Source organism: Chrysochloris asiatica, unplaced genomic scaffold (genome assembly GCF_000296735.1).
Source record: "Chrysochloris asiatica unplaced genomic scaffold, ChrAsi1.0 scaffold00046, whole genome shotgun sequence".
Taxonomy (NCBI): Eukaryota; Metazoa; Chordata; class Mammalia; order Afrosoricida; family Chrysochloridae; genus Chrysochloris; species Chrysochloris asiatica.
The window spans coordinates 7,207,267-7,221,953 of NW_006408564.1; the positions used below are offsets into that span (position 1 = coordinate 7,207,267).

At 36.2% G+C, this 14,687-nt stretch overlaps 1 protein-coding gene across 1 annotated transcript in view; it reads right to left on the reverse strand.

Annotated features, from left to right (window-relative positions):
• The window catches only part of DENND6A (DENN/MADD domain containing 6A), a 75,016-nt gene that overhangs the window by 31,204 nt on the left and 29,125 nt on the right, over nt 1–14,687 (reverse strand). The window contains exons 2-6 of the mRNA XM_006862071.1: nt 11,266–11,304; nt 11,121–11,163; nt 4,570–4,682; nt 1,679–1,759; nt 422–527 (exon numbers count right to left, since the gene is read on the reverse strand). Of these exons, the coding sequence (XP_006862133.1) occupies nt 422–527; nt 1,679–1,759; nt 4,570–4,682; nt 11,121–11,163; nt 11,266–11,304 (382 nt within the window). The remainder of the gene's footprint in view (nt 1–421; nt 528–1,678; nt 1,760–4,569; nt 4,683–11,120; nt 11,164–11,265; nt 11,305–14,687) is intronic.

Here is a 14,687-nt window from a genome sequence, read left to right on the forward strand (position 1 = left end):
GGAAACCCTATGAGGCAGTGCTACTGTGTCCAATAGGGTAACTAAAAGTTAGAATGGACTGGATGGGAACAAGTTATGAGAAGTTAAGAAAAATATTGTTTTTAGTGTTTGTAGGTTAACATGTCAGAAGAATTTTACATCTCTCTCCCACTATTTGTTGTTAAGTACCATGGAACCAGTTCTAATTCATAGAGATCTTGTACAGGGATTCTAAGGAGTGACTGGTAGGCTTGAACCGCAAACCCTGCGGTTCAAACTGACCTTGCGGTCCAGTGCTTTATTTACAGTGCTACATCAGGATTTCTCTTCCACTATATAAATCTTAATTTCTTATCTGATGGTTTCAGAAACTTAGTTTCATTTCTAGAATGTTTTTTAAAACTTCATAAGGATCACATAACTAACACAATGTTTAACTTACCTGCTTCCAAATAAGGGTCACTCTTTTCAAAATATTCCGGTGCTATCTGTTTTAGCACAGTGTGAAAAAAGTGGATATAAGGTAGCTTGCTGATCAAAACCAAGGACTGGAGGGGGAAAAGAAACAATGTTTTTAATTGCCTAATGGTCATAATTTTAAGTTTGCTATTCATTTCTTGCATGAGCAATCACTAAAAAGCTATATTCACCAGTAATTGTGGATTTTGAAATAAAAAGTATTTAAAAATTGATTAAAAGTAAGCAAAAAATTGTAACTGCAGAATGCATTGTTTAACCTAACTTATCACCACATTCCAACAGCACAATGACAGATTTTCCTTTATTCAAAAAATTAAAAAATTCCCTTTAAATGTCATGAATAATTTTTAAAGCCCAGTAACTATTCTCAATGGTGGTGGTGGTGGTGGTGGTGGTGGTAGTGTGGAATTGGTTCCAACTCACAGCAACCATGTACAGGATTTCTGAGGCTGTAAATCTTTATGGCAGCAGAAAGCCTCATCTTTCTCCTGTGGAACGATGGTAGTTTCACACTGCTTACTTTGAGGTTAGAAGCCGGACTCATAACCATTACTTTTAGCAAAGCAATATCAGAAATGAACTAATAAAAGCAGCAAATTTTAATGCTTTTGCAAACTAAGATCTATGCCTGCTTTGTTTTAGAGATCAATTGTTAAGTATTTACAAATTGTAACATACTTGATCCCCTACAAAAATATATTATGCAGTTTAATTTTAATTAGTGGCCAACTCAAATTCTGGTTACAAAGGGCAAAAATTACATTCCTTCTAGCTGGAATTTAATAGCAATTTATTTAAAGAAAGAAAAACACTGTCATTTATGGTGAAAACAAAAACGGCTAAAAATGTTGTTAAAGCTTTTTTATTGGCTTTTTTTAAAAAAAGAATATTACAGTCTTTCATTAATGGTAGTAATACTACAATCTTTCCGTCTTCCCTTTACATTAAATATCAAAATTAGGCTCCTGACAGAGTTCCTATAGTAACTATAACTTATTATCAGGATTCTAACACAGAAATACCAAAAAGGCAAAATTTAATAGCAGCTTAAAATCTGGGAACAGATAGATGCCCATAAGTTAAAAAACAAAGGTTAAGATATAAACTCTTATATGTTTAAAGATAAAATATCAAGGACTTTTAAGAATTATCTATTTCTATTTTTCTACTCACAATATAAAAATTACTTTTTCTATATATATATATATCTGAACATTACCTTCTGAAAGTAGCCTCTTTTTAAAGTTTTATCTCGAACTTGTCGGAAATACACATATCCATAAAAATAAGCAGGATCTTTCTATGAAAGAAGCAAAAGATAACAAACAATCTATAAATACTGCTACCCTTTTGCATTAACATCAGGGTCCTTTAGAAACCCAACTGAAATATGGAAAATATACAAAAAGGTATTTTCTCCACCAACAAAATAATCATAACCAGAAATGACATCTACAAACCTGCTAATTTACCCAAAGGTGAAATAATCATAACTAAAGTACTTATGTCAGATTGGTCCCTCTAAAACTTACTCAGCGTATGTTCTTTATTCATATCTGTATTAATGTAAGTTAGTAAACAATCAATTTCTACGTTTCCCCCAGAGCTATGTTTAGTTAAAAATAAGTTTGCCTACAATTTTGAGTTTGTAAAAGCTAAGGGGTCAGTCTTTCAACAAAATGAGAAGTCCTAATATAAAATTTCAAGAAAGAAAATAAAAACTGTTAAATGCCAATCTGAATCTCACACAGTCATTTGTTTGTTATCCCCAAAACAATTAAACATATTATTTGAGAGGTAGCTACACTTAAAAAACCTTAAGAAACTTTTACTTTCTAATGGGATCAGCTCTAGCCCAGTTACTTAGTGCTTATCATTATTCTTTAAACAAATATTTATTGACCACCTACTTTGAACAAGGCATGGGATAGAAGATAAAAAGATGCATAAGATACAGCTCCTTAAGGAGATCACAATCTAGGAGGGATAAGAAAAGTACAAAAATGACTGCTATGAAATAGAAGGGCAGGCACTAGGAAGAAAGAACAACGTGTTACAGGGAAGTCAAGAAGGAAGAGATTATCTCTGTCTAAGGGGATCAATCTTACAGATTTCATGGAGGCAGCTGTTTCTGAATGGGATGTTAAAGGGTGGATATGATTCAAGCAAAGACAAAGATAGATGTAGTCATTCCAGGTTTAGAGGGCCAAGAGTTTGGTCAAAAGTATTCAGAGACAGAAAAGTATATGAGCTTTTTTAGGATAAAGCACATAGTTCAATGTGGCCAAAGCAACACATGTACAGAAAGGGAGATGAGGGAAGAACTAGGAAAGGTAAGGGATTTTATTTTGCAAGGTCTAAAAACGTGAGGACATAGAAAACTAACACTATGTTTTTATCACTTATTGGGTAACAAGTAATCACTGTACTTTTTAAAATATATAATACATATGTACACTTGGCTGACAACACTTTGGTTTAAGATATATTGCACTGGAAAAATAAAAAAGGAATGGGATGTCCTTGGGCACATATTTCTTATCCTTAAACCCAAACCCAATGCCGGTGAGTTGACTCTGACTCAAAGCGACCCCATAGGACAGAACCGAACTACTCCATAGGAATTCTATCTACTGAGGAGAAGCTGGTGGAGTTGAACCACTGACCTCATAAGTTCTAACTTACAGTGCCACCATGGCTCCTCTTCTTATCCTCAGTAACCTTGACTTTCCTGACCTGAAAAAGGAAATCTCTCAAAGCCCTACACTGTTGTTGCTGGTGGTGAGTGCTATCAAGTTGGTTTCAATTCATAGTGGCCCTGTATAGGGTTTCCCAGAACAACTGGTAGATTTGATTTGTCAACCTTGTGCTTATCCTCACAGTGCCACACCAGGGCTTCTTAAAGCCCTATGTTGTTGTTAAGTGTCATCGACTCAGTTCTAACTCAAAGCAACCCTGCATAGGGTTTCCAAGGAGTGGCTGGTGGGTTTGAATCACCAACCTTGCAATTAGAATGAGGATTCCTCAGAGCCCTATGTTGTTGGAAACCCTATACAGGGTCACTATGAATCAAAACTAACTAAACAACACTTACCAACAATAACAACATCACTGCAAAAAGTGTGCCTGGTGGCACAGTATTTTAAGAATTTGGATGCTAACTGAAATTTCAACAGTTTGAATCCACAGGAGAATCCATAGGAGTTGGTTCCCACTCATAGCGAACCGGTATTGCCTTGGAAATTCTATGGGGCAGTTCTAGTCTGTCCTGTCGGGTTGTTCTTAGTTGGAATCAGCTTGGTGGCAATTGGTGGGTGATCACTGCAAACTGGGAGACAAGGTTCATGCCATTAATGGAAATAGGGAGGAAAACTGTGGAAGCTGATTTCATACAATTTATGTCAAGTTCATACTGGATCAGTTGATAGGACATTCAGATGGGACTTTCCTCAAGCAGAGATGTAAATATGGAGGTTTAAAGAGGAAAATTACAGTTTCTAGAATCATCTGAATTATTAAATTTTTATTTAAAAACAGTAACTGTAAAACAAAGCTAGGGTTGTTTAAGTGACTTCCAGTTCAGTTTCAACTCACATAGGGTTTCTGAGGAGCGGTGGGTGAGTTTGAACCTCTGACCTTGAAATTCAAACTGACCCTTCAGTCCAGTGTTTTATCCAAAAGCACCACAACAAAATAGTGGGCTTAAAAAAATAAATAAATAAAAATAAAAAGATATGATTAGAGTGCTACCATAAGGTTATAGGAATTACCTCAGGGGATAACTACTGAAAATCTGATATTTACTGGTATAGAACCACCCCATACCCACATCTAAACATTATATTAACAAATGAATGGCTACATTCTGTTTCATTTCTATAATTCTCAATGGGAGCATAGTGTATTTCATAACATGTACTCAGTAACTTTATAAAATCTCTTTCATTCACATGCTGAAACCTTATAAATTAGGCCCATTTAGGAAATCAAGTTATATACTACAGCAAAAAATCAAAACCAGAATATTTCTAAATGTTCTTAGAAATAAGTGAATAATTGAGCTCTAAAGTTTCCTTTCGCATGGACAGTGTTCTATTATTACTTTCCAACCTTTAAGTAAACTGGTAAATCTTTGTCAAAGTGATCCAGAAGACAATGAAGTGACATCCTCTGCCCAGAAGACTGTCGAAATCTAAAACAAAACTGGGTATCTCCAAGACAACCTAATGAAAACAAAAATGAATGAAATTAAGGATTTTTCAGGATTCATCAACATTTACAGCTGAAAGTGATCCTAAACATGGTTTTAAACCATTCTGTCATGTTTTAGAGAAAAAACAAAGGAAATCCTAAGAGTTCAACTGTTTTGCTCAAAATCATCTGTTTCAGTTAGAGGTAAAGCCAGAAGTAAAACATGCATCTTAATTTCTAAATTCCTTTACTGTTTTTTGTAATCCATGTGTCCATTAATGAAAAAAAAATTTTTTTTGCAAATTGTTTTCACATTAGTTGACTCACATATAATAATAAGCAAAAGATGTCAAACACTAAAGAACAAATATTGTTTGACTCTCTTTATATAAAATGTTATTTTTTTAAGTAGACAAAACTAAACTATAGACTTTAGTGATTCATGGCTGGATGATAAAACTAAGGAAAAGTGAGAAACTTTACTATGAATCACTATGAATAGTGGCAACCACTGGAAGAGGATGGGAACAGTGGTTAGGACGGAACTTGAAGATACATTTGACCATGTGTGTTATGGATTTAAAATTTCTATTGAATTGTGAATTAAAAAAAAAAAAAAAGACATAATACAGAAGACTCAGAAATGCATACTAGACTTACCACTTTGAACATTTTAATTTAAAAAAATCTGCTTTAATTATTTTAGCAAACCTCTTAAAACATGTAAACTTTATCTACACTAAATGTCAAAACCATAAATAATTATGTTGTTTTGTTAGGGGCTGTCAGGTCGATTCTGACTCATAGCAACCTACACACAACAGAACAAAACACAGTTATCACGCTCACAATCAATGTTAAGCTTGAGCCTCTTGCTACTGCCACTGTGTCAATCAATCGTGTCGGGGGTCTTCCTCTGTTTTGCTGGCTCTCCACTTTACCAAGCAAGATGTCGTTTTCCAGGGACTGGTCTCTCCTGATAATATGTCCAAATTATGAGAGACAAAGTCTCGTCATCCTGGTTTCTAAGGAGTATTATGGCTGTACTTCTTCCAACACAGATTTGTTTGTTCTTTTAGCTGTCCATGGTACTTTTTAACTCTCCAATACCGCAACTCAAAAGCATCAATTCTTCTCTGGTCTTCTTTATTCACTGTCCAACTTTAACATGCATCTAAGGCTATTGAAAATACCATGGCTTGGGTCAGGTGCACCTTAATCCTCAAACTGGTATTTTTGCTCTTGAACACTTTAAAAGAGGTCTTGTGCAGCAGGTTTACCTAATGCAGTACGTTATCTAATTTCTTGACTTGTAATTCCATGAGTGTTGAGAGTTTATGCACGTAAATGGAGTCCTTGACAACTTCAATCTTTTCTTCATTTATCATGATGTTACTTATTATATAAAATAATTATACTAAACCATAAATACTCTAAGTAGCCTTTTAAAATGCATTTAAAAGTGCATAGTTACTATAATTAGAATAAGGCTATTTTAAATATGAAATGAACTCAAGCCTTTTATTGTTACATATTATTACATTCAGAAGTACTTCTGTGCCTTTAAAATATGAAGATCTGAAGAAAGAAAGTAGAAATACAACATGTTTAAAAGCAACTCAGCATGTACCAGGGATCCTTTAGTAGGTACAATTGCATACAATTTTAGAAACTGATATTTCTTTGGATGTGGTACTTGTCATTGAATCAATTCCGACCCACAGCGACCCTATATGGGGTTTCCAAGAAGCAACTAGGGAGTGTGAACCAGTGATCTTGTGATTTAAATAAACTTTGCAGTCCGGGGCATTAACCCACAGCGCCACAACAGAACTCCGTTCTTTGGTGGTAGAGGAGAGGAATGAACAAAGTGAACTAGAGGGTGGATCAACTCATTTCTTTGCTTGTTAGAGGAGGTGGTTAAAAAATGACAAGGCAAACAAATGAAACCTGAAATAATGGAAACTAACTCTGTGATACACATATAACATTTAATTTCAATGAATTTGTGTATTGATGATTCAGTTTTTCTCCTCAGAAGATATTTAAATCTGAAAGAAAGGAAGAGAGAAAGAGAGGAAGGAAGGAAAGAAGTCCACAGAGAAGTACATACTACAACAGGAAATGTGCACTAGATCACATTGTATTTAAGAGAAAGATATAGTATCTGAAAAATGTTACAAAATGCTGCATTTTGCATAAGGGAAGTAATGAAGCCACAAAGCTCTACCAGCCTGACTTCATACCCAAAGCTTGTGCATGCTGTTAGAACTTTCCAATGGTCCGCTGCACCTCGCAAGCTATGAAGTGTTAATCAGAAAGCTAGTTTCCTTGGTCAAAAAGGCCTTAGATATATAGTGTTTCTTTGAACTACAAGGTATGTGGCTTCCTTCCATTTCATGTCTCAGAGGTCAATCCCTTTTAACACTAAAAGTAACTGAAGAAACATCAACTCTTTATTTGGCTAGTACTTAGTTCTCCAGGTTGACCTCTCCAGAATGGTCAAAGGTAATAAATTCAAAGAGACAGAAAAGTAGATTGGTGGTTGCCTCGGCTGGGGGAGTAAGAGGAAAACAGGATTACGTAGGGTTTTTTGTTGTTCGGTTTTTTTTTTGTTTTTTTTTTTGGTGACTGTGGTGATGGATCCACAACTCTGAATACACTAAAACTTACTGAAAGGTCCGTTTCAAATGGATGAATTGTATGGGATGTGAACTATACCTAATAGAGCTGTTTTTTGGTCTGTTTGTTTTGAATACTATTTCATTTCCATCTAGAGCAGAGACTGGAAGCTTCTTTATTTCAATCGAGAAATTAACATATTTTTAAAAGTCTTTCTGAAACTTGCCCCTTAGATCACAGAGTTCTTGACTCACCGGTCTTAGTAACAAAAGCTCATTCAAATAAGCAGCCCATGGGCGTCAAGGCTCATTCTGTAGAATACAGTGTGGTACACCAGGAAGTCATTTCCTCTCATTTTAAAAATTATCAAAGGCAACAGAGTACTCTGCAAGCTTCCTTTACCTCTCCAAGTCAAACAGAGATTGCAAAACCAGAGGTAGAGAGAGAATAGCTTCGTGTACCCACAGTATCATATAAAGATTTCAAGAAAAAACATTTTTTAAGAGATATTTCTACATTAGCACAAACATATCGATAAAGTAATGGGAATGCATAAGATAAAATATGAGGTTTCAAGAGCTAGTCCCATCTCTTGGCCCTCAGCTCAATGTAATCAACTCTCCCAGTGGTTAGTGTGAGATGGAATGAGCCGGAACACAAACACCCACATGTAAGGCTGTATTGGAGGTCAGAAGGAAAAAGAGAGAGGTATTGCCGGGGGAAGGATTTTTATACTGTTTGAAAAGCAGGGAGGGGTTGAGATTAGTGGAGGTAGGTGACAGGTTGACTAGGGATGATGTGCTCCCATAGGAAGAGAGGAAGTTCCAGTAGGGAGAGAGAAAGTGCTGCAAGCAGCCATTTTATTATGCATGTGGATTAGGGATTCTATCAGTTAGGGTAATTGGGTTGGAAGAACTAAGAACCAATGCTTTAGACAAGAGTTTCTCAAAGTGTATTCGTCCATGGACTGATGCTAGTCTTCAAACGCTTGTTACTAGCCCATGATCAAGGAAATACACAAACTGAAAATAAGCATTTAGAAAGCGTTATAACAATTTAATCTTGCCAAGACAAATTTTTACCTTTTATTTTCCATTTGTTTTTTTCTATTTCTTTTTTCTAATAATTCACTTAAGTTGCATTTTTTTCAAAGTACTCCTCCTCAAAACAATGGAAATTTAAAAACCTAAACTGGTCCTTTAACGCAAACAGCATGAGAATTACGCTTTAGCTCCTGAGCAGGGTAAAATATACAATGAGGCCCTGCTGTTTACAGAGGAGAAATCTGTTGAGACGAACATAGTGCCACCAAGTTGATTGAGAGTAAGGATTAATATTTTCCTCAAATTAACCATTGCTTCAAACTCTCTCTTAATGTTGAGTTTTCTCTCTAAACATGCTTAAAAATCCTTGAGTACCCACTATGGAAAAGCTTCAAGAATACTACCTCTAGATGATGCTAATGGTAAAAAATGAGAAGAAAAAAATCTGACAAATACTTTAAAGAAGAAAGACACATTAACTTAAATTTTGAAAGATAAAAGCTATCATTCAAATGAAATTTGAACAAGAAATGGAAACCTATAACCTATGATCAAAGTAGACATATTGTTTTCTAAAGTCACAAGAATCCTAAGGTATACTGGGGTGGTGGGAGGATGAAGGAAAAGATTGGCAAACCATGTCACTGAAAATCTCAAAAGCAATTCTCTTTCTCTTTTTATACATAGCTAACTATACAGCCTGGTGTGGCTCTGTGGTTTAATGCACCAGACTGCAAAGCCATTTGAACTGCAAAGTTGACAGTTCAAGCTCACGAGCTGCTCCCTGGGAACCCTATACCGGGTCGCTAAGGGTCAGAATCAACTCGACAGCACTTAACAACAACAACCATACAGCCTAAAATGTTGCTTCACCTTTTTTAAGTATGAACCATGAAAACAGACTCTTGTTTATGACTCTTTCCTAAAGACTGCTTTACTGTGCCTACGTTTCCTTCCATAGCAATAAAAGTTATTTTGAGAACTAATCCACTACAAAGTGGGCATAATAATCATAACTTTTGTTTAATATATACATAAAAGAAAACTGTTTGAATAATCACTACTGGGAACAGTAATCTCAAACACATACAAAACTCAGTCTCTTGACAGTCTAGATTAATGTTCATCTGTTAAAATGGCAAGGTGCCTTGATTTCAAGATGGTTTGTCAATTTTACTTGCTAAGTACCAACCATACTTCAGATGAAATGAAACATACTTTCTTTGATGTGTAGCTTATAAAAAGGCATTACAAAACAACTGTGGGTCATTGCAGCAGCTGCTGCTGCTGCGTGCCATCGAGTCAGTTCCGACTCATAACAATTTTGAATAGGGTTTCCAAGGCTGTAAATCTTTAAAAAAGCAGAAAGCCTCATCTTTCTCCAATAGAGCAGCTGGTAGATTCGAACTGCCAACCTTGTAGCTAGCAGCCCAACAAGTAACCCACTAGCTACCAGAGCTCCTTCCTGTGAGTCATTATATACCTAAATTCCTCAATAAATTCTGATTTACATAGTTTAACTTACAACAAGAAAGTGATGTATGGAGAGACTGACTACAAAAGTAGAAATAAAAAAGATATCCAAACACCATATTATTAGCTGTAATGCCCAAATGAAGACACTGAAAGAGAGGAATTCTTCATGATAACCAGCTGTAACCATAAAGAGAAGAGTGTACAATATAATCCACTGGGAATCCATTAATACAGGCAAATTCATTATATAATACATACAACTTAGCTTACCATGAGTCCAAGAAATCCAATCCAACACTCCCTACATTTAGAATTAGACGTCCAGATTTTGTGAAAAAATTAAAATAACTGAAACAAGGACAGCTCCTATAAAACTTCCCTATCATTATTTTCATTAATAAGCATACTGAAAATGTCTAATAAATCCAGGTCAAAACTACAGCCCTACTGTTATCTCTCAAAGGTATTATCTGATATGCCAAGACAATACTTTTCTTTTACATATTTCACAAAAGCTAAATTTCAAATGCATAAGGGAAAACTCTGGAAGCATTTATAAGGAAAGGAGAAAACATAAAAAAAAAAAAAACATGTCAAATTTCCCAAATCAGATAAAGCGAACTTAATTAACAGGACATGAGAAGTAACCACAAAAGAAAAGGGAACTGGAGAATCTTTGCTTTGAAGGGTTCAACTGTGTGTGGTCCAAGAAGTTGAATGTTCTGGTCACTGTATGCTTGAAAAGTTGTTTTGGAACTTCAACACAAGAGGTAAGCTAAAACATTTCAGCAATTAGGACCACACAAATGGAGAGTTTGAAAGAGATCAGCAAAATCAAGCTTAATAATAGCAAACACTTGTACAGTGTTTTCTTTCAGCCAGGCCAATTACTCGTCCAAGTACTTTACATATGTTAACTCACATAAACTATAGCAAATAATTACTGGCCAATGCTTCAAGACCATATTTACCTTACTTTTCTCAACCTGACTGCCTTTACAGGCATTCTTACAAGTTTCCAAACCTTAAACGACTACCAATCCCTCAAACATATGAAAAGTCATTGATTTTCAATCTTTTCACTTTTTCAACATGACGCTCTTTGATGTTTTACCACAATACACCATACCAGTTATTTTAAAAGTTGAAATAAATAAAAGCAATGATAACATGAGTGGTGGTGGTCGTTAAAATCACTCATCTATTGAGCTGAAATTTCAGTTTGCATACTTATGGTATTATGTTATCTTAATAACTTTTCACATATTAAGAAATAATTAGTATTCTTAGTATAAAATTCAACAGAAACACCACATGAAAAATAGTTACCTGAATTTGAATCTGGAAAAGACAAATAGCAAATATTGGTTTTCTGAAAAAGAAAACAAAAGCTATATATGCTGACAAACATACACCAATTAAAAACAAACAAATACAACAGTAAATTATACGGACCAATTTTTTTTTTACTTACCTCTTTATCAGTAAGCTTAGAATGCTGAGGATAAATTACCTAGAAGAAAAAGAGTTAAGTCTTGTTAGACAAATATAATAGTGTCTATTGTAAACATTAATAGGAATTTCTAAAACATTACCTGGCTATGATTGATCATAGGTCTAATAAACAGTGCACAGCTTTAACAAAGAAATAAGGGGTAAACTGAGAGAAATGAGTAGGATTTATATTAGGTAAAAAAATTACCGATATTCTACATCCTACCTTACACTATATAAGCATATTAACGCAAAATGGATCAATGACCTAAATGTAAAAACTAAAATCCTAAGAACAAATCATAAGGGTAATGTTTCAGGGCTTAATTGTCATAATGTTTTTTGCTTAATTTTCAAAAGCTTGAACAACAAAAGGTAAAATCAATAAACTAAATATCAAAGTAAAAAAATTGTGCATCAAAGAACTCTATGAAGGAAGTGAAATAAAACCTACAAAATGGGAGGGGGATATATTTGGGAACCTTTAACTGATAAAGATCTACTATCCAGGTGTGGCACCTTGAATGTACTTGAAATGGCTTTTTTATCAAATGTCTTCTTAATTACCAACAAGTGATAGGGTGGGACCATGCAAAAAAAGTATACAGGACTCTAAGGCTGGGACTCATTATTTTTGTCCCCTAGTTAGGTTCAAAAGGCGCCATCTCAGAAGCAGGAACATGTGATCCCAGGACCATCAAAAAGGAATAGCATGCAGGGGAAGGCAGAGTCACTGAATAGTTTTCATCTTGTCTAGACGGGTCTGATGAAAAGAGATAGGAATAAGATTCTTAAGATTCAATAGTGAGTAACTGTTATCATGACTAATTGCAACTGTCACAACTGTAAAAGTAAAAGTTTTATAACAAAAAGGGGGAGTAGTTAATCTTACAGTTCAGGAACAGTACACTCTAGGACCATCAAGGGAGAAGAGCACAAGTAGAATGCAGGGCCCTATCCAGAGAAGCAGGAGCTCTGGTAACGTAGTGGTTACGAATCGGGCTGCGAACCTTAAGGTCAGCGGTTCAAAACTACCAGCGGCTCCACGAGAGAAAGATGAGGCTTTCTACTCCCGTAAAGATTTACACCCTCGGAAACCCTGTACAGGGTCACTATGGTCGCTATGGGTCGGACCCGACTCGATGGCACTTAACAACAACAACAACAATCCAGAGAAGCAGCGACAAGAGAGATGGAGGCAGAAATGAGGGCATGAAGAGAGGCAGCAGCTTAAGACTCTAGAAAGGACTCTAGAAAGAGAGGGACTGAGTGATGGTGGCCAGGAGGCAGGCTTGGAGAATGTGTCCTTTGGTTGTTTAAATGATTATATATTCCTGAGTGTTTTTGTGTATACCCCCACCACTCCCTACCTAGAAAAGTGGAGACAGCAGGGTGAAGGCATAGAGACAGAGCAGCTGCAGGCTCTAAACCCATGGGATGAGTAAAGCTGAGTTCCTAGGAGCAGCACACTGGCTTGCAGAATGTGTCCTTTTGGCATTCACAGACTGGCTAAAAGAGCTTTGTAATATTTGCCTGAGTTGGGCAGAGGCCAAGGCTGAGAAGCCAGAGACAAGAGTGAGGTGTGTCATCAGTATAGCAGAGAAGAGACATTCCTGACTAGGAAACTGCTGCATCTTGAGTTGTAACCTGTTCACTTCCCTAATATACCCTATAGTCGTGAGTATTATGAGTTTCGTGTGGCTAATGCAATGGATTATCAAACCCAGGCATGAAGCAGAGAGTGCTGTGGGAGGGATGGCTGATGTTAGAACAGGGCAAGAATGTTGTAGGGTGGAGGCATGTCTGACCTCCACTTCAAAGGAATCAGCTTTGGGCTGATTTTGAGATTGATGCTCTTACTTCCTTAAGAAGCCAGAGGAAGTTAGACTTGGTCCCCACATAGTTTTTGGACCTGAATATAAAAATAACTCCTTTAACTCAACAACAAAGACAAACAACATAATAAAAAAAAATGAGGAAATTACTTAAATAGACGTATCTCAAAAGAAAATACACAAATGGCCAGTAAGCACAAAGTAACTCAAAGTCCTTTGTCATTATGACAATACAAATCAAAACTCCAATAAGATACCACTTCATACCCACTAGCCTGGCTATCTATTATCTGAAAATAAAAACTGATAGCAAGGATGGGGAGAAACTGGAACCAACATCCACTGCTGGTGGTCATGTAAAATGGTAGCACTCACTGAAACATAGTTTGGTTCCTCAAAAAGTTAAACATAGAATTACCATAGGACCTGCAATTCCACGCCTAAGAACAATGCTGAAAAGTTTAAAAGCAGAGACCCAGATAGATATTTGTAAACCAGTCTTCAGCCAAAAGGTAGAACCAACAGCCTAAAGGTAAATACTTCAACAGACGAAAGGAAAAACACAGTCTGGTATAATCATACAAATGGAGTATTACTAAGTCATAAAGAAAAATGAAGTTCCAATACATACTACAAATGGGTGAACCTAGAAAACATTATCCTGAGTGACACACTTTATGATCCCACTTCCACAAAATATCTGTAATAGGCAAATTGTTAGAAAACTAAATTTATTAGTGGTACTAAGAAACGACATATTGCTTAAGGAATACAGAATTTCTATTAATGGTGATGAAAAAGTTTATTGAGTTGATACTAACAGTGGTTACATACATGATGAATGTAATTAATCAATGTCAATAAAATGTGTAAAGAAGGTTGAAATGGGGGTGAGGGTGGGGAGAAGGAACTATTACCTGCAGTCTAAGAAATTTCAAGCCATATTCCCTACAAGGTTAAGTTAAATGTGTCACTACTAGGGTTCCAGTTCATGTATGCATTGCTTTTCTCCAAAAGACATGTTTAAACATGTCTCTACGAACAACAACTACGATCATTAATACTTGTCTTAATGTCATTAGGATTGCTGTTAAGTGCCATGGAGTCGGTTCCAACTTATAATAACCCTGTATAGGGTTTCCAATGAACAGCTGGTGGGTTTGAACTACCTACCTTGCAGTTAGCAGGGCAGGGTTTATGTTACAGTGCCACACCACGACTCCCTCATTAGGGTACCTTCAAAAAAAAGGTCCAACAAACCATCCTCTAAGACTGAAACTCAAAGGGAACACATGAGCAGGCATGTAAGCTCGCTGGCAACCACACTGGTCTACTGGTGAGTGGAAGAGGGGGATAGGCAGCAATGGCGATATGGGCTGAGTTCAACCACGTTCCATAGATTCCCACTGACCTGGAGAGGAGAGAGAAAAGAGGAAGGGCTGGTTGGTCCAAAGCGTGGTTAAGACCTGGGGATTCCTGACATAGCCACACAGGGCTAGAGATGAGAATGAAGCATCCAGCAGATATGAAGTGAAGGGAGACACACAAGAACACCCAAATTTGCAGA